Here is a 24,544-nt window from a genome sequence, read left to right on the forward strand (position 1 = left end):
GGGGAAGCTGACCAAGGAGCTGCTTTGTTGTTTCTGGGCCTCACTTCAGAAGCTACAGCATCTTCTAAATATAGATCATGTTTATAAAATAGGACGGTGACTGTTTGTGGCCAACAGGGGGCCCGGTGGTTAGAGTGGTGGCAAATTCCGCTGAGCTGACCTGTCACTTTCCATCTGCTCATGGCATTCTAACAGCCATCCGACAGGAGAACAGACACTCCGCTCTGACCTCATTTTACCCTGGTTAGGAGTTCCAGATCACAGCATGTCACCTTATGATTTCCACTGAGGATATGCTCGAGACTTAGCAGAGACCTAAACATCAACATCATATCAGCTTTTATAGATGTTTCTTTTGTTTTATTAGACAGAATAACAAACTCTTGCAATGCAAAGACAAAGCAGAAAATAATTGCCTCAAGAGCTATTTATTAGCATAGCAGATCGTTCTTCTTTACAGATCTGGTAACAACTTTGAATTTATTTACATATCCTTACAGCATTTACAGGAAAGAAAAATAATTTGCTGATGAAAAGTGGAGCAGCTCTGCCATCTATCTGACACACGGATGCTAAAAATGGCAGCCGCTCAACAAATTCAATTAAGTCTTTATAGTACCACAAAAATGGGCTGTCAGAGGAAACGTCGCAGCTGATGAAACTATATGGAAGCGAATTACATGAGGCTTGTGATATTACAATACTGTCTGCACCACATCACCAGTGCAAAACCCGACAGCGCAATGGAAAGTGACGTGGCTCTGAAAGTACAGCTATCGTGGGCCATAACATGCGCCTACGGCCTGCGGGTGTATATACATACAGCGTGACTGCTTCTGCTCACACGTAAGCAGCATTCTTTAGATTTCTCACCGATATGGCTACACGATCCAAATGGGCACGACACAACATGACGTTGTGCCAAGGATGCCAGTTAGCTGACGTCGTATCTGTCCCATTCCATTGAAAGAAGAAAGAATACTGTATTTCAAGCGGGGGGGGGGGGGGGGCTTGGATAGGGCAGCCGTCGCAAAGTCGATTTCTTTTTTTGCTTAGGTTTGCGTCTTTGACTTGATGCCAGGTCAGGTTGCATGTTCGAGAAGCATGCAGGTTCTAAGGAGGTCACATGTCGGACGCATAGAAACTGATGGACTCAGAGTCACAGACGATGCAGAGCGCCAAAAACAGGTGGACAAGGCGAGATGGCGAGCTTTCCCTCAAACATGAGAAACCTTCTGCGATTCTCTGGCTTGCTTGATGCTGTAGAGCCACTTGATGACCCGGGCATTCCTCTCCACGGCTGATATGCCGTAGGGCACGCGCTCGTTGGCCTCCTCGTCGTCCGTCAGGTCGTCGTTGCTGTGCCGTGATTGCTCGCAGTCTGAGCTGATCATGCTCGCACTGCGGAAGTTCAGCGAGATGATGTCCGAGTTGGCCCGGGTGAAGTTCTCCACACCGAAGTTTTCAAGCTCCTCAGGATCCAGTCCGCAGTAGTTGAAGAAGCGCTCGACGTCGGCGCCGGCCCGGGCATACCTGTCGCTGAGGTCGGATTTGGATCTGTGCAGGGAGGGTCTCCGGGTGACTGCACTTCCCGGTTCCACGGTCTCACTGTCAGGGGATTTGAGGGTGTTGGTGGCCAGTAGGCTGGGCTTAGGCGGCAGGGGTGGGGCGGAGCTGCTGCTCGGCGTGGCCCTCAGAGGCTTGCCATTGCATATCCTCCGGATGTCTGACGAGCTGTGGGACACATGGAGTGATGAGTCACTGGACTGTTCCTCAAAGAAGCGCCTGCTGATGTTCAGGTTGCTCCCGTGGGGACTCGAGGCACCTTGGGAGGGGAAGACCTTCAGGGACTCGGCAAAAGAGCGCCGGTTGAGCTCCACCGACTCCGAGCGCTGGGGGGCCCAGCTCCTGGCACTGTGCTTGTGAGCTGTCCCCGTGGATGAGGTCTCAGAGCTGTTCAAGATGTTCTTGAGGATCTCTAGGTTGAGATTCTCCCTCTTGACGCAGGTGTCTGACTTGGAATTGTTGTTGGAGGCCTTCAGGGCAGGGCTGCTGCACGCCCGCCTGGTGATGGGGCACGCTGGTTTGGGCAGCACGGCCGGCTTGACGGGCTCCTGCTTGGCGTTGATCACTTCCTGGCTCTTGACGTACTTGGCCTTGTCGGCTTCCAGCCGCTCCACCGCGCTCAGCCGCTTGGGGTTGGGCTCTGCCTGCCGACGGAAGTAGTCTGGCCCCTTATTAAGGATGCGGAGAGGCACAGCCGAGGCGTAGGTGGTGGCCTGGCCCGTGGGCTTGACCATGCTATCTGTCTGTAGTGTTTCTGTGGGCATGCTTGACGGTCTTTCCCCGGCAGCCGTCTTGAATTCCGTGGTCGGCTCTCCTCGGAGTGCTGCCCAGAAACATGTACATCAAGCCAGGTGAATGAGCGATTAATCCTCTCTCCACTGACGGTCAGCAACGAGGGCTCCTCTCGCGGCTCATCAAATTCCGCTGATTCTCGCTTCCAAAGGGCGGCTGTTGTACGCGCCGGACACAAGTCTGCATTAATCCTTTCTGAAGGCTCCCGTGGGGCTGATAGAGGGATCCCGGAGTCTCGTCTGAGCCGTTCTGTTCGGCGCAGGCTGAGGTGATCTGAAACGCAGAGACAACCAACCATGTGTCAGAGACCGAGTGACATCACGTTTATAGCAACAGGGAGAGCTCTTGTCTACGTGCGGTGGGGGGTGGGGGGGTGGGTGATCAGCTGTTAACGCTGCTACTGGTTCTGACTCATGAGTCACACACCCAAGAGATGGCAGAAAAGGTCCACATCTAAAACAAGGAATTTATTTATCTCGGAACACCAATTCCGTTATCATCGTTTATGAAACCATGATAAATTACAGCAACCATTGTCATCTGGGATACTTCAACCCCTTGTACCCCTTCCTGAAATTTACTCCGTTAGAAAGGCTCCACCTTGAAATCAAAGGTCAATGAAAAGGCAGGTAAACTGCACTTACTAAGCCTTTGGGTACGATGTCAGATTTAGTTTGCAATTGACTTTCACCTGACTTGTGGAGCATTTGTGGAACTGATTCATGAACCACGATGCACAGGCATATCAGACAGCCGAAGCTGAAATAATGATGATAATAAATAACAATGTAACAGAGTGGAACTGGTCTTCTACTTCATAAGAAAAAAGAGAGCAAGGGGACTATATAAAGTGGCACTCTATGACGTTGAGGCAGCGGCAGGGGCAGCGGCAGAGGCAGAGGATGCAGATTCCACACATCATACCTACTGCTTTTTTGGATCACCGAACGGCTGCTTACCTTCCTGTGGTTCGACTGTGAAACGTTCTATTAGAGATAAAACTAAAGTCATGTGACTTAATCCGACATGGCCACAGAACAAAGCTACTTGGGGCCTTCTGTGATTTTGTGCCAGCCATCCTGTGTTTGATCCTACCAGTAGGGGTCTTTCCCTACTGGGAGTTACAGTACAAGGCATTTATTTGTCGACTTCTTGACCAGGTGTTTACTGGTGGATTTGTACTCCTGTATTGTACAGTAAGACAGCCCGAGCTTCTCCTGGGGCTCTCAGGCCCTTTAATTCTCTTACTTCCCTTGGAGAAAAGCATCCAAAATCTAAAGGTAACTGCAATGCTGTCCCACAAGGCACTTGAAATCGGGACCGTAAATGAAAGGCATTATGGGAAACTGACAGCACAGTCGGCGCATTCAAAGGTATATTTGGGGAAGCTGCTGTGTAGTGACACCCCCAACACTGGTGGCCACCGCAAGAACCACAGTACTCATAAGATTAAGAAACTGAAAGCCCCCATTTTAATTTGTTTGTACTCATGGAAACACTAGCATAGGTATAATTATGTAAAATGTACAAGAATTAAGGCCTGTTCAGGATATTTGCTAAAGAGATTTCTCCTGTTTCGATAATAATGCATTGGACATTTTAGAGGCAATATTGTAAGTCACCTGTCAGTTTTAGCTATATTTAACTGCCATAAATAAGCTTAAAAACAGTTTAGCAAAACTTTGCACATCAATCCTACGCTAAGGATGCCAGACCTCACCTCTGTGAGTAACATACATTGTTTATGTTACATTAATATGACAATTTGATTTTAATATACTGTATATTAGAATTGTTTTGTTTGTAATAAATGACGATTTAAGAACCACAAATCGCTAAGCACAGCATCTTGATAGAGTAGAACGCTAACTGCAGCCTAGCAGGAAGCAGCCATTTTGGTTCCTCAGTCAGCACTAAAACTGAATGGACGTGTGTATAATTGATGGGGACCGTCGTGCCCGCTTGGCAGGTGGTGCATTCACCCCCCCCAGGCCTAAACACGGCATCAGTTCGGCGTGTTGAGCTTCCCTGGCATTTTAAAACGAGCAGGGTGACTCAGACTTGGCCCAAATGTGCCGCGTGCAAGTGTGCCGTAAAGAGAGCGCTGGCCTCCGCTCTGCCCGGTGACCTGGATTGCTATTGTTCGTTTGCTTACTTATTTAAAACCAATATTACATTTTTAATCATTGAGCATAAGGTTGGCATTTTTCAGCAGAAAATGCAGCTTAACAATCACAAGTTTCTCAGGCAAACAGCTGTTGTTACATAGTCAATTCTTCTTTTTGCCGAGACTCACATACGCATCATACCTACATTAGCTTTGGTCCCAGTTCTAAAGAATGAGCTCACAACATCCCAGCACAGTGAGGGTATTGAGGGTATATAGCGCATCAAGGCGACAGAATGATTTCGGCATCTACTTCAGTACTAAAATAATGCTACAATGAAGCCCAAAATGGGATTAATGTATCCACCAGCCGCTCTGACACAGATCACAGAGACTGACCCTATTCAATTCAGCTTATTTTCATACAGCACCTTTCACAACAGATTCGCCCCAAGGCACTCGAAAGGAGTGTGTGGCTAATCCATTACTATATAATTTATACCAAATGGTGCATGAAACCGGGAAAGAGAGAAAGAAAGAATGGCATAAGAAAGTAGAGGAGAGGAACCAAAAACTCCTTAGTGAGAAGAAAAAAAAACCTCTGGGGGCCCAAGGTCGACTGGCTCCCCCCCCCCCCCAAACATGGTAATAACCTAGGGGACTTCAAATACAGTACATCGATTGTGTGACATTTCTTATAAAAATCGAACACAAAATAATACAGTCCAAATAACAAGCGCATCTGCAATTACCTCTATTTACCGATTTTGACTGCAGATGGATCTGAGGATTCAGTGCGATAAACAATAGATACTGAGCTAGTCTGAGTCTAAGTCAAACTACCCAAAGCAAGCAGGTCACTGTCAGAGCTGCTCACCCACCATAAACCACAACAGACTCTCCTGTCACGCCGTCCTGCTCCTCCCACTGTCGCTTTGAAAGACAAGAGCTGGAAGTAATGGGAAACTCCGCAGGCATTTGGTTGGACGCCCGAATCTGCCCTTATTATCCACCGCAACCAGGAAAGAGCAGCTGGGGTCGCGGTCATGCTTTTCACACGGGCATGCATGACCGACCCGGTCGAGGGAGAGGGGCCCCGAAGCGGCAGACGGCCGGCGCTGGGGAGGACCGCACAGAGGAAACTTGTGTCACCATCATGCCAAAGAGGCAAGAGAAGAATGACAGTATAGGTGTCCTTCAACATGCCTGGTCAAGTCCCCTTTCAAAGCTGTGTTTTCCACTCTAGCAACTGTTCACAAAGGTAGTTGACTGAAGTTTGGGTTCGGATGGAGGCTCCACAGGGCTGCTCTTGCAATGAGCATTCAAAGGATCGTTGAATAAAGCTGACTAAATAACAACAATAAAATGGATGTTAATATTTACAAAGGTACATTTACAAAGTGACACCCAAGTGAGAAAGCAGGGCCAAACAGCCCCTGGAGCAATTGCGGGTTAAGGACCTTGCTCATGGGCCCAACGATGAAATCACTCTGCTAGCCATAGAATTTGAACCAACAACCTGCTGATTACAAGTATAGTGTCTTAACCCACAGTGCCATATGCCAGGCTCTCGCTGGAGGGTCTAATGGTGAACTCACTGTCAGCCTTGGGATTTGATCTAACAACCTTCTGATCACAGGCACAGAGCCACACTGCTCTAACCCTGGGGATAATATCAGCCAACAATTCTCCTGTGTCCAGGTTCGCACGCGAGTACAGGTCTCCTACTGACGTGCTCTAAGCCAAATCTTCGCGTGATCTGTATTGTTACTGCTGTTACGGTATCCTGGACGACACACCATAATCATCATCCATGCAGCTCTCCTACGGCGTGTCCTTTCTTGGGGGCTGCAAATTTGGGTGCTTTGCTGCAAAAAAAACTGTAGATAGATACAGTCCCAAGTGGACAGGTACAGAACAAGGGAAGGCAGGGCGAGATACTGTGGCCTGCATCTGAGTGCCATTCTGCTGTTCCATCCATCCATCCATTTTCCAACCCACTTATCCTTCTGGGTCGCGGGGGGTCCGGAGCCTATCTCGGAAGCTACAGGCACGAGGCGGGGAACAACCCAGGACGGGGGGCCAGCCCATCGCAGGGCACACTCACTCTCAAGTGCTGTCATTTAATCAGAAGTAAAACCTTTTAACCTTAAAGACTGATTTAAAATAAGCTGGAGTTTCTTCCAAAAACAGGAAAATGCACAGGCTTGCCTTGTATAGTACATTCAGAAGGGAAAAGGTTCAGGTTTAGATGTGAGGAGCAGCACCAATACAGATGGTCACAGCACCTCAAAATGCCAGGTCACACCCCTGCAGCAAACGTGTCCAATCAGAGCCTCTCTTGTATTGACACACTCATTAAGAGCTGCTCTTAATATCAATTTTGCAGGGAACTCAGGTGCTATTCTGGGCAGGTCACAAAGCTTACAGTGCCACCACACTCAGGCTGTTTACACAACTGGGGGCATTTTACTGAATTGATCGATTGAAGCTGAACAAAGCAAGTTTCAGTAAAACGAATAACATCGATCGTCCTGATTTACACCATGAGCCTAAGCCCCGCCCCCTTTTAAGTTTCCATGGAGCTCCAGCCAATGACAGAGGACTTAGACTAAGGTAGACATACTCTGAGAGGCTGTAGGGGAGGTATATGCAGAGCATACAAGCTGCACATATAGCACCCGCTAATGGCGCAATACCTTCAACTGCTTGCTCATTAAAAGGAACCTTGTAGAAATGAACGGTGTGGTATTAGCACATCAGGAGAATGGCTATGAGAGGCGGCCTGACAGAATGCCCATTTCAGAGTAGCAACACTAGAGCCTTTGCGTGACCTGCTTGTCTGGAGCTTAAAGAAAACACAGACACCATGGCAACGCATTTTTTTTTTTTAAATTACACCACTCCTGGTCACAATGGGAAATTGTCTCATTAACAAAACAATGAGTCATGCTTTTGGAGCTACTGCTGACCTCATGACCAAATCTGAATCTACCGGTTAATGTCAGACGCCGGCTTCTACCCAAAGTCAGGTGAGCAAGGGTTGAAGTTGAAGTTTATTGTCATATGTACAAAGTACAGCGTACAGAGCACAATGAAATTCTTACTTGAAAACCCCTCCCTCACAGACAAAACATAGGACATAATACACAGTCGGACATGGCTGGGCTCTCATTTGCTCAGTAGGGTCATGTGGTTGAAGCTCAATGACGATAAATCCCACTAGAGGACCAGCTTTTCAAGCTATGCACAGTTTCAGTGAGATCACATAAAGGGCTCTCCCTGCCAGGAACAGGAAGGCAAACGTGGGCAAATGGACGAACAGGCAGGGTGTGGCTCAGCATGTCAGGCTGCTGTGTCTTATCAGAAGGTTGCTGGTTCGGATCCTACGGTCAGCAGAAAGATTTCACAAAAGTGTACAAGTATGCTGGCACTTATCTAGTTTTTTTCAGGGGATTAAGGGCCTCATTTAAGGGCCCAAAGGAGATGAGGCTACACTGCCAAGGATTTGAACCCACAACCATCTGATTACAGCATTGAGGCCTAAACAGCTGAGCCTCACACAGGCCCCCATGTTGCTTTAGATAAAATCGTCTGATAAATGAATGAAATGTGAACTGTCAACAGGTCAGATCCAAGATCCAAGACAAATTCCAGCACAGCAAGAGGAGACATTAAGAAGATTGTAGACTTGACCGCAATTTAGCACCTTGCTAACTCCCACCACTAAGGTTAGACCTATTACTCATATGATTTGGGACGCACACTAATTAGAATCTGTTACCTGCTAGAGGGTGAGTCAGTGAATTCATCCATCTGCATATGCTAGCTGGCCAGAGTAAAATGACATCACCAGCAGCACTGTGGACTTCTAAGTCATCCAACTTTTTGATTAGGAATGATTTTCCTCTGGAGTGAAAAATCTCATCCTCACCAGTTTGCAAAACTTTGACATCAACTGGATAAGGTCTGACCCATTATCGGGTGCATTCAGAGAACATGGTCCACCAGAATCAGAGAGATGTTGAGATATTGGCACACCGTGAGCATTCATTACAGACTATGATTTTTTTGGTAGTTAAAAATTCATAGACAGCATCGAAAGCTAACAAGAAACAAAAATAAATTACATGCACGGTCGGCCTACGCATCTTGCATCCTGTTACTAAATTCCTTGAATGCGCTGTTACACAAGCAATATTTAACATTTGTTCCATCTGCTCACCCTGGAAGAAACCAACAATTGTGATTTTCAAACGCCCCCCCCCGTGCTGGCAAGAGCCATCCACCCACCCCAATGTACTACAATGAAACCCGCAAGGTTTGTGCTACATGACAACACTGGCATTTTCACCCTATTCACCACTGACATTTTGTGCTTTGATAGGTGCACCTGTGTTTTGAAAACCTTCCCAGCATGCATTGTAACACATCCTGCCTTTAAACCATTACCTTTCCTATGCACATACGACAAAAAGGCCCAGTAACAATAAGGGCCTGTTCTGTCTTTTGAGGTCAATCGGGTTCAAGGTTTCTCTCAGAAGCACGTTAAGCCAGTGGTTCTCAGCGTTTTTATATCCAAGGACCCTCTGAGTCCAGGAAAACAGTTATGATGTAGTTTCTCTTGTATTTGTTCTACAAGAATGACAATAATTGCCAAGGTTTATTAACAAACGTATTGTAATTTGATTACACTGCTATTTTTTTGCAACATAACCCAAACAAGGTTTCACTCCACTATGTCCACCAACACTGTTTTATTCCGTCTATAATATTGCTCTCAAAACAGAAGGTGAATGTTTATGAACAAAAAAAAAATCTACATCCAAAACCTATTTGGCAAATGGCTTTATAAATCAGAATTCTGACAACCACTGAAGTTTAGTTTCTATGAAAATCTTTAATAAAGCCTTGAATTTTAATGCAGTTAAAGTATATCAATATAAACAGTACTGTGTCATCCTGTATCTTTTCGAAAAAATCATCGATAAACCATAAAAATTCTATATAGCCTACTGCCCTACCTTTGGCAATGTCATATATTTTTCTACACCTTTCACATGAATTGCACGGCTCCCTCTGTCCTCACTGAGGCCCCCTAGTGGGCCACGGCCCCCCATTTGAGAAGCACTGCTTTAAATGACCAGTAACCAGCCATTTGTTCCAGCTAATGGTGCCCAAGGGAGACTTTCCTGCAGACTTGCATTATAAAACCACACTCATTCACAGAACGTGGGAGCAGAGAAGCTTAACGTCCTGACTAAGCCTCCAAACGTCCAGCAGGCAGCAAAAAAAATTTATCTGATGTCCCCTAAGGTTCCAGGAGCTTTGCCAGGGAACAAACACCTTGCTTAGCTTTGGAACAAAGATTGTGTATATAGATGGGCGGAGATGACCACAGAAGGTATGGGGAGAAACATCACGCGCCAAGCTTGAAGACGACCAGAGGTGAACTTTTGACTTGAATCATTAGATCCATCCCCCAAGTGAACCTTACGTGTGGCTCCCTGATGGTGGAATGAGCTGCCCAACCACATCTGGGTCCGTATTCACAAAGCATCTTAAGGCTAAAAGTAGCTCTTAACTTGACTATTTAGGAGAAACTCCTAAAAAACAATGGGCGTGTCAGTCCTAAATATAGGACTAAGAGCAATTCACAAAGCCCCTTAGCACTAAAAGTATAATAAGAGTAAGAGACTTTATTGTCATTGCATCAGAAATACAATGAAATTTGTTTGGTAGCTCACGGCTACCAAAATAGCATTTAAGTCTGGGAGAACTAAAAAATAGTGGAGAGGATTCCTAAGTCACTAAGATTCACGATTCACACACCGACTCGCACACAATCGCAAAATGGCTGCTGTCAATCAACATCGCAATGTCTTGGAAACATTAAACGGATGCTGAATTACTTAAAGGAAACCGCCTCAGTCGGAAGGGAATAATGATTGTTGTGGAGCTTGTGAGGGAAGCAATAACATCTCCAACCGAACTGTATATATAATTCAAATACGCTATAATAAAGTATTGCACATAAAATACAGCTTACTGTAGTTTCGCTGCTGCGTTTTGTTGGCTTGGTTTTGGCAGTTTATCGTAAATTTTGATGAGTCTATATTCGTAATTGAGAGATAATGACTTTCTTTCCCGTCATGTTTTCTGTGCGCGCAACATTAGCCTCAGGTAGCTAGCCAGAAGCAGACAGGTTACCACAAGGTAAAGTAGGGCGATCAATAATAATGTAGTTTAATTTTTTTTCCATATGTTGTCATGTTTAAAAAGACCAAAGATGAACACTGTAAGCTACTTGGTAAAGTGAATTATTCAATCAGTATTTGTACTGGAATGATTCTGTCCCAAGCTATTTGATCCATATAAGCGGTTGATCACTATAACCATGATCACTATATGCAGTTTCCACTGTATTTGTGTTTATGGGATGCCGTGTGTACAATTTCACTAGCACATACTGGCCTATCATCAACCAATCCCAGTGGTTATTGCAGGCAAACTGCATGAGATCCAATGTCAGCCATAGCCGACAGTCTTACTCATAGCTTAGGAATTGGCTCTTTTCCTAACTAAAAGTTGCTCTCAGCCACTTTGTGAATAGGTTTTAGGAAAAACTTTTAGTGCAATTTAGGAGTACTCTTAGTGGTAAGATAAAATGATTTGTGAATACGGGCCCAAGTCGTGAGACTCCATCTCCACCTCAGGGAAATGCCTTAAGACCCATCTGTTCTGGGAACAGCTCTACTACCCCCCACCACTGAATGTTCCCTTAAAATGCATAGATGTCAAGTCACATTTTACCTGTGAGACGGATGTTTTATGTCTTGGCTGCTATCTCACAGCCATGAGAAGTAAATCTTATGGACTGTGATGAGCTTAAACAAAAAAGTTTCTTTTAGTGTCAGAATTGACTTGCTGCAAAGGCCTATCTGTATACAGGTAAAAATATATGCCACCCTCTTCAGCCTCCCTGCGTTCATTTCCAGGTTATAAACAAATAAGCTTTGGGGGGTGGGGGGGGGTGATCTCTTGTTGCTATCCTGGGTTTGGAGGGGGGGGGCACAGTTTTTACCGAAATGTGCGTTTTCTGTAAACAAACTCCCTGTTTTCACTGCAGTTAGGTTAATGCCGCACCTTCTGCTGACTTGAATAGTTGTCTTATTAGGTTCTTGCCTTGTTTGGAAGACACTGTTTATCTCTTGCTCCAGTACTGCTTACGCTTGTACCTAGACATTCACTGGCAGCTCAGCCTAGCTGCACTTATGCCCAGTCAACTGCTTGACAGCCGTATGTCTATAATGTTGCCTCACTTGTGGTTCACTTTGGACACAACTGTCAACTAAATAAAAATAAAATGCAAAAGCAACTGTTAAGAACACTTTCTGTAAAAAGTATCTACTGTAAATCAGAGTTCCTCCTCTGGCTCTGGCAGCCGCACAAAGTCTATTTGAGGGAAAACGTTGCTTGTGTTAATGTGACATGACAGATCACAGATTAGATAAAGCATATAATTGATACCTTCCTCCCGAACATAAGCAGTGGGACTTACAAAGGTAAACAGAGGGATCTTAATTAGTCTAACAGACCACCATACTGCATCCCCTCCTCTGTTAAGACGCCGTCCAAAAACCACGATTGGGAGCTATTGGCAATTCAGACTGACCTCCTGCAGCAGCCAACGTCTGTCTGAAAGGGCAGTGAAAGGTTATTATTACAGAGGGAAAACAGCCAACATCTATAACATCTATCTATGAAACTGGAAAGAGTAAAGTATACGAACTGTATATTGCATACACAAATGCTGCTCGACTTATTATGGGGTTATGTTTTGAAGAACCCAACATAAGCTGAAAATATCGTTAATTCGAACATGAATTTGCCATGGCACAGTCGCATTGAGAAGACACAGTGGGTTTGGGAAAATCTGGCTAAACAAAGAAAAGAAAACGCAGTACAATACGTCATTAAACACTGTATGAGATGTTTACACTTGTGATCGGGACTGGGAGCGTGGTTGGGTGGATGCTACCATCGCCTAGCATAAGCAGGAAGTATCGTATGGCATATCGCAAAGGACCCGGGAACAGATCAAAATTCAAAGTCCCACGACTACTGAATGTGCATCGCTATCATATCATCATAAAGCCGATATATCCTAAGTCTGATCAACCTAAAGCGAGGAGGATCTGTATGTTGTATATATTGTGTGTATATCATGTTATTGGGCAATATCGTTATTTGTAATTTATTGTTCTTTATTGTTATGTGTTGTTAAGTTTACAGGGAGGTACGCAAGCAAGTATTTCACTGTCCTTGAATAAATAGAAATAAAGCTTTTGAATCCTTGACTGAAAAATGGAGGTGTGTAGGATCTTGTCTACCTTTTATACAAGTTGACTTGTCTGAGGATTAAATTACAGTCAGAGATATTAGCACACGTGGTCATGGGGTGGGGGGCCGGGGGGGGGGGGGGGCAGCATATTAGCAGCTATCCGCCTCACGCCTGACAGACCACGAGAATGTGCATGCAGAGACCTAAACATCACTACGCGCTCGGGCCGGATGGCACAGAAAAGCGGGTATTCCTCAGACAAGGGCCGACATTCCCGCCGTGGGCTTCTCAGGGATCCATGCCGCGAAAAGCGGGTCAGACACGGTGACCCAGTTTTCCACGATTCGGAGCCGAGGCGGCCATCACTGGAGTGTGGTTACATAAAGGACAATGGCCATCTCTCTCTCATTTTCCCATCACTGAATGAAACCGTTACGAATTGAGGCTATTTTAACGCAATTTAGCAGAGCGGACACGACGGCAAACGTGTCGGCCGAGGCGAACGTCCCAACAGACGACGGCGCCCTGTCCTGACGGAATTCTCAGCGGGGGTGGGCCGGTGCGGAGGGTTCCGGAAAGAATGAGGGCAGCCGGCAGTGACCGTGCTGCTTTTTGGCGAGGTGAGCACTCCCGAAAGCGACCCGCGGGGTTCGGGACACTGCAGAGATGGTCACCATGTCGACCGGCCCCTTTAACAATGCGCCCTTCTACTTTAAAACCACCGCGGACGGCTAGACTGACCTACTCGCTTTCGGAAGCATGCCAGACTCTTGTCTCCCCGGGCATCAACGATGATTAAATCCCCCCCCCGCTCCTTTGCCCCCTGCCACAACAGAAGGTTCTAAAGCCCCTGTCTGCAGCCCATGCACCCATACATACCCAGCATGGATCCAGTCTCCAAACGTCCCGCAGCCTCTGACCCCTCTGAAGACACAACCGGAGAAGCCTGCCTCATTTCAGCTCTTTCAAAACACCCAGCACGCCCCCCCTACTCCACCCAGTCCACCAATCTCCTTCAAAAAGACCCCCCACCCCCTGCTGAGCAGTCATGTGACCAGGCAGGGTAGGAATCATCTGACAGCCATTGCTAACAGGATTGTTTGAACAACCTAAATCCAGGCCGTCACATTAACTAACGCGCCCCCCCCAGCCCCGATTTCCCCCACCTGCAAGGCCAGATGTGACAGATGGAGGATGCCTTTGTCATTAATGGATATTACTGAAAATCTGGATTTTTTCCCCCCCCACTGCCATCCCATAAAAACACATTTTTATCCAATAGCACCATTATGACGCTGCCAGTCTTATTATCTGCACGTACAATTCCACAGCATTTTTCAGTCAAATCCTTAAAAACTGTTTAAAAGCTTAACCATTAGTTCAGTGAGGTTTTCCCACAATCCCCTATAAGAGATCAGTTTTGAAAGAACATTATTCCGCTAACTGATCACCTTCACCGCTGACGAGGAGATAACCTCACACGATAAACAGTGAGCTCTTTTTGATATGGTAGGGGTCATTTTAGAAATTATTCAAGGTGTATGGAATAAGAGTGTCGTAATTCATACAGAACTGCCAACCTTACCATTAGCCAATCATATGCTTTGAATAGGTGAAGAACAAGAGAGGGGGCACTGGGGGGCCAATCAGCTTTCAGCTAGGGCCAGTGCTCCTGTGGCTCCACCCATTTATACACCCCAGCAGTACAATCCCTGGCTTCATCCTGCCTTGTTTGTCACTGGGGGTTGGAGGGGGCTGACCTATCAGAAACTGCCATGGTAGCGAAGGACACGTCCATTCTGTCCGCCTCAAAGGACCTGCGATTTTGTGCTTACCTCCACCCGCCCGACCCTAACAGATGCAGGAAAGGATGTTAGCGATTAGCGGCCGCTACGTGAAAACACCCCATAATAACACATGCAGCCCTTAATGGGTCTCCATCCAATCAGACACCATGGGGCTGGTTTGTGCTACGTGAGAGAGCATCGTCCGCACGTTCCGTTAATCGCGAGGGGAGACGCAGCAGGAATCTCCCCCGACCCGCGATAATGCCATTTCCTGCCCCAGTGATAACTCTGTTTCCTGTATCACCATGCAAGGCCCTGCGGCTCGTCCCGGGGGGGACCTGAAGAGCCAGGCTCTCACTCCCATTTACCCTTTCAGCACTTCTGACCACTATGGCGAGCACCACTTAAAAGATATCACATTTGTGTGGGGCCCCCGAGGTGTGGGGCCCCTGCGTTGGGCCACAAACAGACCATTACTATCAAAAAAAAAAAAAAAACTTGTTCCTTATTTAGGAGATGCTGAAGCAGCATGTTCTGCTAACCTGCTAGCTATGATCTCCTGACTCTACTCACTAGCTATTGATTTAGTTTTTGAAACATCTGAGGGGGGTCGGGGGGGCCCAACATGACTTTTTGAATGGTGCCCCAGAAACAACAGACCCACCGCTCTCAGGATCCGTCACAAAGGGCCAAGATCCTTCATCAGATCCCTTCATCTGGTGAACTGTTTGAAAAGTGTGATATCAACCGTGATGAACCAACTAGGAGATAGAGGGCGCTCCTGAGCATCGAGCCACTGCGATGCTGGGGGTTTTTTGATGGGACGCTGGATGCTACACACTGGTTAGCAAGCAGCTAACGTCAGGTTTCTTCTAGCATCACGGCTAATGGTGGCCACATTTTAGCTTAGCGAACAGCACCCAGGCTAACAGCTTTGTGGTGGGGGCCCGGGGGCTGAGGGATGGAGCCAAGCACTAACCTGCAGCAGCCTCAGGTCTTCTAGTGTCCAGACTGGCCCCTCTCTGGCTCGCTGGTCTCCTCCGTAGTCCTCAGGTTCTCAGTGGGGGCAATACCTGCAGAGGAGTACAGGGTCAGGGTGAGACTGAAATCCATCACTGGAGGCACAGGATACCCACTGGGCCACTGCACTGCTCCTGACACGCCACGGCAAACAATAAAGGCCAGCATTTCATTGGAGAGCCCTTTTGCCTCACACCTCCTTGATGGCGGGTTCGATTCCCATCCTGCACGGCATTTCATCGCCCAGCCCTTTTGCCCCACACCTCCCTGATGGCGGGTTCGATTCCCATCCTGCACGGCATTTCATCGCCCAGCCCTTTTGCCCCACACCTCCCTGATGGCGGGTTCGATTCCCATCCTGCACGGCATTTCATCGCCCAGCCCTTTTGCCCCACACCTCCCTGATGGCGGGTTCGATTCCCATCCTGCACGGCATTTCATCGCCCAGCCCTTTTGCCCCACACCTCCCTGATGGCGGGTTCGATTCCCATCCTGCACGGCATTTCATCGCCCAGCCCTTTTGCCCCACACCTCCCTGATGGCGGGTTCGATTCCCATCCTGCACGGCATTTCATCGCACAGCCCTTTTGCCCCACACCTCCCTGATGGCGGGTTCGATTCCCATCCTGCACGGCATTTCATCGCCCAGCCCTTTTGCCCCACACCTCCCTGATGGCGGGTTCGATTCCCATCCTGCATGGCATTTCATCGCCCAGCCCTTTTGCCCCACACCTCCCTGATGGCGGGTTCGATTCCCATCCTGCACGGCATTTCATCGCCCAGCCCTTTTGCCCCACACCTCCCTGATGGCGGGTTCGATTCCCATCCTGCACGGCATTTCATCGCCCAGCCCTTTTGCCCCACACCTCCCTGATGGCGGGTTCGATTCCCATCCTGCACGGCATTTCATCGCCCAGCCCTTTTGCCCCACACCTCCCTGATGGCGGGTTCGATTCCCATCCTGCACGGCATTTCATCGCCCAGCCCTTTTGCCCCACACCTCCCTGATGGCGGGTTCGATTCCCATCCTGCACGGCATTTCATCGCCCAGCCCTTTTGCCCCACACCTCCCTGATGGCGGGTTCGATTCCCATCCTGCACGGCATTTCATCGCACAGCCCTTTTGCCCCACACCTCCCTGATGGCGGGTTCGATTCCCATCCTGCACGACATTTCATCGCCCAGCCCTTTTGCCCCACACCTCCCTGATGGCGGGTTCGATTTCCATCCTGCACGGCATTTCATCGCCCAGCCCTTTTGCCCCACACCTCCCTGATGGCGGGTTCGATTCCCATCCCATGTGTGGAGCTACACCTGTCTTTGTTAGCATCCTTATGTTTAGGATTATGATCATCACCACAGCGTAACACTAATAAACAGAAGGAATTACAGTATAAAACCATGAGCCATGCATCTGCTACAGGGGATGGCGTGTGGTTCAGCAGGTTAGGATGCTGGGCCTGTGATCAGAATGTCACCAGTTCAAATCCCATGGCACCGGCTGGCACTGTTCTCTCAAAAAAAAAAAAAGCTTTGATAAAAATTCCCTTTAGGTAACAGTGTTTCCTAAATAAATGTTATATAAGCATCCAGACACTGTGGGGAGGCTGGCTGGTCTTCAAGATGACACAAGCACTTCTGGAAGGAAGGTCTGCACTTTTTACTGACCTCCAACCACAGAAGAAGGGGTGGTGCTTATGGAAACTGAGGCCTCCTGATTGGTTGTATTTCAGCCCGCCTGGAAGTCCCACAACATACTCTATAGGTGCTTTTCTGACCGAGGGGGTCTATGATGTGTCACATTGGGCCCAAATGTCTCTGAACCAATAACGTGGGTTTAGGTCAATATTGGCTAATTGATACCAGCAACCCCGTCTATCCACATGGTCTGGGAACCATCGCTCTCACTACTGGCTGCCGAAGTTTATGTCATGTTTCAGATCCTAACGTCGATTTCTGGCGTGTACCGAGCCGCATGGCCAGTGGCTTCTGGCCACATGAACGGAACTCTGTGTCCAGCAGCCGTGGAGCAAGGTGCCGCGATTTTAGAAACCGGACGAATCATTTCCCCTGACAGGGGTGTTCCCCGAGCACTGCGCCATCAGGTGCGCTAAAGATAGTGCTAACAACAGTGTTAACAGCCGCGCTAACGACAGGGGACCCCCCTATAAATCATCCGGAGGACTCGCCCCTTCAGCAGAAAGATAACAAGTTATTTTCTGCCATGAATCTTTAATACAGAGTCATCCATAAAGGTCCAGTCTGAGAAATGAAGCCATAATCTCGCATGAGTGGTACAGAGGCTTCGGTTACAAAACAGGGGTACTTTATTCACCCCTGGGGGGACATAGGGTCGTCTGCACATACCTCATCCACCAGAGAGACAGACACACATCCATACACAGGTGCCAGCAAGTGGCAAGATCAAGAGTCTTATGCAAAGATCTGGCGGTGGAATAAATCTTCCTGCCGTAGGATTTCAACCCACAACCTTCTGGATACGGGCTCAGAGCCCTAAACCGGTGAGCTATACACGACTCTGAACCTGTCAGCGTGGCCGAATATGGCCGGTGACAGAGGGTGAGCCTGAATCTGCTGCTCATCTGGCAGAAGCGCACATTTTGGCCACATGGGGGAACAAAAGGGCACCAGGTCTCGACCTGGAACGGATGAGCCAGCTGGGTGTTTAGAGGCTATTGCCGATGTGGACAGATCAAAGCAGCGGGGAAGAGGGTTATACACCCTCAGAGGGACAGATTGAGGGTTTGAATCCCCTTTCTGAGGTTCAGATCCTCCCAATGTTCATTAGCACTCTAGCTCCTTCCCACAGTCCAAAAATCCCACTGTGAAGAAGATCTGGCATCACTGAAAATGTGCAGCATGTGAGTGTCACTGCCATGGAAAATACCACTTCTCGAAATTATCTTCAGCACCTGAGTTGTGACGTGAGTGTTTTCCCTGTGATGGACTAACATCCCGTACAGGGTGTCCTCCTGCTTTGTGCCCTGTGCATTCTGGGATACACTCCAAAACCTGTACTGGATAAGCGGTAATAGAGATAGATGGATGCATGGATGATAACTTAACAAATAAGTCATGCATCTTTGACTTTAAAGCAAAATAACATCTCTGATCCGTTTCAGAGCAAACAGTAGTGCATTATTCTGGCAATTTCCATCGATGCAACGAAACAAAAAACATCTGTACTTGACTGAAAGATGTCGATGCTAGTTTTAGTGTGGGAACAAGCCTCATTATCATGCGAGTCGCTGAGCACGCAAGAGAAATCAAGAGAGGACAGAGACGTGTAGGACTGTGTGAGGACCTGGTACCGATCCTTTTGTGCTTTCTGGAGGGTCCCTGAGCTTCGGCACAGTCAGCATAGCGAGGAAAAGACCCCCCAGAGACCTGCTGTCACATCACAGGGCAATTCGAGAGGAATCTCTGCAGCTAAACACCCAGCTACACCAGCAGGCGTGTGTTCAGCTCCAAGCTGCTTCCGGTGCGCACCGTAAGGACCAAAAAATGATGTAACAAACGGAAACGGCAACTGCCTTCTCTCCTAAAAAAGATTTTTATCCAACACAGTAGTACTAACAGCTACCAGAGAGCCTAGTCCCCGGCAGAGCGAACATGTGAACATGCGTGTGTGGGCCACCCTACCCACGTCTGTCACCAGGGGGAGCACCTGGCCTGGATATTACTGACCGCGCACCACCGTGGAGGGAGCAACGACCCATGTGCCTCTGACATACCTGCTTAAGGAGAGTTTAACGAGTACTTATATCTAACGAGCAATTCATGCATGCTTAACGAGTGGCTAATGAGTTATTAACGAGCGACTAACGAGCGGCGAGCTTGCCACATGTGCTGCCTGTGCGCGTCACCTTGGACGTGCCATTGTGATGGGTGACCAGAAGACAAAGGTGACCGTGACAGAGGTCGAGAACCACCCTCCCAGCTAGCTAGAACTCAGAGCTACAGATCCTGAATCCGTACAGAACCGTACAGAAACTATACAAACAAACAAAAACAAACAAACATAGTCTAAACAGATGATGACAACGTATTTGTATGACGTTACAGTCCGTTTATTGGAATGACAGCCCCATCCTTTTAAAGGCTGCAGTATTAAATGTGTTCGAGGCAAAGACCCGATCGAAACTCGGGGCTTGGATCACCGTTTCATTTGCAGCTTGCGATGGAAACACGAGCTTTATTTCCGTTACCTCATGGAATATCGTTTTGCTCCAATCGATCTTCGTAGCCTTATTATAAATTTATTTCGTATCAGAGACACCAAACTAAACAAACATGCCGGGTGTAGCTGGGAAACGATGAACGATTCGGCTGAAATGCTTTGAGAACCGCCCTTCGTGCTGTTCTCAGTAATAATATAAGATCTGTCCCGTGTGTCAGGACTCAAAGACAGAGGGAAGGTGAGTTTGCATCTATAGGAGTTAATATGTTTGTGTTTTTTAGATATAATGATGCTTTATTTGTATGTAGGAATTCTTTATGTGTACCTATCATGCTCTGCTCTGAGACACACATATCCCATCATGCTCTGCTCTGAGACACACATATCCCATCATGCTCTGCTCTGAGACACACATATCCCATCATGCTCTGCTCTGAGACACACCTACAGTATACAGGTGAGACTGAAGCTGGGGTCTGAGGGCAGGGTCAGCCATTTACCCAACGCTCCCGGAACATTTTTGTGCAAATGGGACTCAAACCAACATCCTTCCAATCACAGACTCAGAGGCCAAACCCCCAGGAACCACAGTTAGTGTAGCTAATCGACAATTCAATTCACTCTGCTATTAGCGGAGTAGGCGTGGGTCATGAGAGCAGCGGATTGCTGTGCTTGGCCTGTAAGGATCAAGACTGGAGAGGCAGAGAGGTGTGTGGCGGGATGGAAAGAAGCTGCCGGAAAGATCTAGGGGAGGAACGAGGGGCTGTCCCGGCTATTTATGTTTGTAATTTTGGACAGGGTTCACCAGCAGTGTGACTGTAGTCTCAAACCACCCCATCGTCTTAAGAACGCTGCTATCTAAGTCACCTAGAGACAAAGCATTCTAAAAAAACATTTATTTAGCAGTTTGCTTTGGAGAAAGCAGAGTCATCCAGTCTCTGGAGCGATTAGGACTAAGGGCCTTATTCAAAAGCCCATGCTGACCCTTGGATTTGAACCTACAACCATCTGATCACAGACAGAGTGCCCTAACCCAGCCTTTAGACTGTGGTGAGCAAGGACATTGATTTGAGGACTTCTCAAGATGCCTCCCTGTACCTTCACATTCACATGAACTCAGGGCCTTGCTCAGGGACCCAACAATGACATGACTAAGCTGACAGTGGGATTTGAACCTACAACCTTCTGATCACTGACACAGCAGCCTAACCCACTGAGTTAAACACCACCCACTTTAACCAGTGGGAAATTAGCCCATTAACTTGAGGCCTTTTCAACATGTCTCCCTGTACATTGTCTAAAGCGATTAAGGAGCCGTAACAGAATCACCGCGGCCCATATTTAGTCAGTACTTTGGATTCTCGAGAGGTTTTTAGCGCCTGAATGAAACTGTCCAGGGACAGTCGTTTTTGGCTAATTATGAGGAACAAAGTCAAAGTCACACCCATTAAGAATGTTTCACTGTCAACCTGAAAACTCAAATGAAACACTCACACTTATTCTGCCTAGAATTAGATATATTATAGCTTGCTAAATACTTTGATTTACCAAAAACTTTCCTCCGGCAACATACTTTTTTTGAAAAAGCAAGGTCAGACACACACATGGATCAAATGGGGTGAAGAACGCAGCAGTGAAATCACTCCATCAACCAGGGGATTTGAACTGGACCTTCTGTCCACACATACAGGATCCCAACCTACTGAGCCACACGTCAGCCCCGATATGCCCTTTTCCTGCTTCCATATATTAAAAAATAATATCCAGACACACAGAAAGTTTGCGTAATTGTGTGGGGGAGGGGGGGGGGGGGGGGACTAAATAACAATTTCTACAGAAAGTCCCACAATGAAAGGAGCAGATTAAACAGCAGCAGCTGGAGTCCAGCGACAGGTCCAGGCAGATTACAGGACTGTAAACGCAACTGGAAAAATAAGGCCAGCATAATCCGTCACTAACGTCAAGACGGCAGAGACGGCGAGGCAGGTAGCACTTTCCTCCCCCAGATAACCCAGCCTGACGTCAAGCTGGCAAACGAGGGCGACCACGCCTGCCTGCGCTCAGCCGGCAATTTTAACGTAGCCAGAAGTAGAAGGCTGATTCCGATCCGGATTATCTGGCATCAACGTCACACCGAAGATCTCAATACCGTATATTACTGTACGTGTGCTAAAAACCGCAGCCCGACCTGTCGTGACATCTCTGCAGACCTGCGATGTAACGGAGGGGGTCGGACACGAGGGGGCACCTGCAGTGCTCTGCACATGCCCAGTGGGGCTCAGACGCCACCCCCACTCTGTGGCTGAGGGCTAATCTCATCATGGCCTCTCGCCAGGTAGGGGGGAGGAGGAGGGGCATTCGGGTCGGGCAGGATAAAAGCGAAGCCGAGTATCGACAGAATTAAATTTTAATAAGCGAGCTCCTTCTCAGACGTGAGCCGGCTGGCTGTTCTGAGAGTGACTCGGCTGCCTTTTGTTTCAGTCGTCTTTTAAAGCGACGGCGTCCTTAGTTCCAGCCAATCAGAGCAGAGACGAGTCACCGGCGGCCATCGACGGCTTAATCCCCCCCGTCCGGTGGCCCAACCCATCTCTACCTGTCACACTTCGGATTTCCAGCCTGGATCTGTCCCACACGTTACGAGGGGGGGGGGGGGTTTCGTACTCGGATCCCCGGTGGTGGTATGGGAAACAGGGCAGAGTGGTCTCCAGGGATACATTAATGCGGGGTGTCCGAGGGGATCCCATCAGGGAGCGATACTGTAAGCCCCCCGGGAGGTGTGCGGGGAGGGGGGGGGCGGGCAGGATTCTCTGCTGCCCTCCTGTCTCCACCGTGGCAGTAATTCCAACCAAATGTGGACCCGCATCAGCTGAGCCCCTCCAACAATGCTGCTATTGTTTAGGAAAATGAGAAACACTCCTTTGCCCCATTCAGACAGGGGCTGAAACGCCCCCCCCCCCCCCCCGCCTCTCGACTACACTCAGCAGGGGGCTTTGGGCTGCCCGGCCCCTCAGGGAGCCGAGAACCGCAGACGGGTCATGTGCACCGCAGCCTCAGTGGGGGGGGGGGGGGGTCTTAAAGAACCATTATGGACTCCAGAATTAGACTGAATGTTAACGGGGTCGTCTCTCTGCCAAGATAGACGCGAAGACGTCATGATCAAACACACCCAGGATTCTTGAGCGCGGGGGCACACAGTCGGACACCCGAATCACCCCCCCCCCCCACCCCCACCCCCACCAGAAAGCATCCCGGGAATCCAAATCATGTGACGCGCGGGCGAACAAGCACGAGGCTCCTGAATCTCGAGCTTACCCTGCTCTAAACACCAACGAATCTCGAGGAGCGACCTTACCCTGCTCTAAACACCAACGAATCTCGAGGAGCGACCTTACCCTGCTCTAAAATCGAAGCAATTTTTCTTGTTTATTGTTTATCTCTGCAGGCTACAAGAACTGAAGAACTTCAAGAACTTCACCAAGAAAACAAAATATCCTCCCCAAAAAACTATTCTTTTCCCAAAAACATCAGATAAATGCTGTTCAGTTTACCAGTTACGGGCTGCTTGAATTCCTGAGTTCAGCTGCTCAGACGTAAAATAAAGGAATTAAAAATTAGACTGGAATGAACACCCTCACGTGCTCTGGTGTCGAAGGACGGTGTGGCGCTGACCACGCACTTCCAGATCTGGTGAAGGACAAAGCACAGGACGACCGTACACATGGTGTGGTTCCATGGAACGGGTGCCGACCCCTGAAGCTGTCGCCTACCTGCCCCGTGTGAGATTCCGGCATAATCGTTCGCTGACATCACCGTATTCGGGGGTGCAGGAGACCACAAAGGGATGCGATTCAACGGCTTAAAATGGAGACTTACGCAGCATAACCACATCTGGTCTGAACAAACGTATGCAAGCAAGGCAGCGTGTAAAGCAGTGTGTTTGGGACTTGTGTTCATGTCCAGAAGGGTGTAGGTTTGAACCCCAGGAGAAAGATTAAAACACAATGATATCTACTTGATTTTTTAAAAGGCTAAAAACTCAGAAACAAACATCTACATGATGCATGACATCCTCCAGGTCAGATGAGGGCGCGACAGAAAATAAACACATAGCTTAACTCGCAGAATCAGCACCTGCTTTAAGGTCCAACAATAGGCTCCTGATTGTTTAAACTTCCTGAATACTGTAGAATGGAAAAAGGTTCCGCATCTCAAGGGTCAACAGCCTTGTTCAACCCTGAATCCAAGGTCTTGCTGGGTGTGAAGGCCAGGACGGGATTGGACGGGATTATTCTTGCGTGTGCGCTGATGTCACTGGGAACCAAATCCTCAGACGACACTTAAATTCGTTAAAGATTTAAGACTCTAATTGAATGTCGCGACCTGTTTGGTTAGATTTAGAGTGACACTGCTGAGGTCAGGTCCCCAGGAAGGTCCTTCAACAACAATGAGGACGAGCTACACAGAACTGGCTCATGTGAAGTACGATGCAGCACCTCAAACTCCAACCAGTTAAATCAAAAACACACTGGGGGCACCTGCATGCATTTTAGTTACATTAAAATGCTCAGATGGCGTCACTCAGGTGTGTGTGACTATTTTGTTTAAAACACACACAGGGGTGTATGTTCGGGGGGGGCACAGGTGCACTGTGAAAGCTGACTGACCCTCCTGATTGGCCCCCGGAGTCTTCATTCCCCTGTTACTCACAACTTCAAAAATAGACCATT

At 48.1% G+C, this 24,544-nt stretch overlaps 1 protein-coding gene across 2 annotated transcripts in view; it reads right to left on the bottom strand.

Annotated features, from left to right (window-relative positions):
- Positions 1–409: 409 nt before the first annotated feature.
- The window catches only part of LOC111847241 (protein FAM110B), a 33,703-nt gene continuing 9,568 nt past the window's right edge, over positions 410–24,544 (bottom strand). For both annotated transcript variants that reach the window (XM_023818254.2, XM_023818255.2), the window contains exons 2-3: positions 15,576–15,669; positions 410–2,631 (exon numbers count right to left, since the gene is read on the bottom strand). In XM_023818254.2, the coding sequence (XP_023674022.1) occupies positions 1,218–2,330 (1,113 nt within the window). In that variant the 5' untranslated portion in view covers positions 2,331–2,631; positions 15,576–15,669 and the 3' untranslated portion in view covers positions 410–1,217. The remainder of the gene's footprint in view (positions 2,632–15,575; positions 15,670–24,544) is intronic.

Source organism: Paramormyrops kingsleyae, chromosome 4 (genome assembly GCF_048594095.1).
Source record: "Paramormyrops kingsleyae isolate MSU_618 chromosome 4, PKINGS_0.4, whole genome shotgun sequence".
NCBI classification, from domain to species: Eukaryota; Metazoa; Chordata; class Actinopteri; order Osteoglossiformes; family Mormyridae; genus Paramormyrops; species Paramormyrops kingsleyae.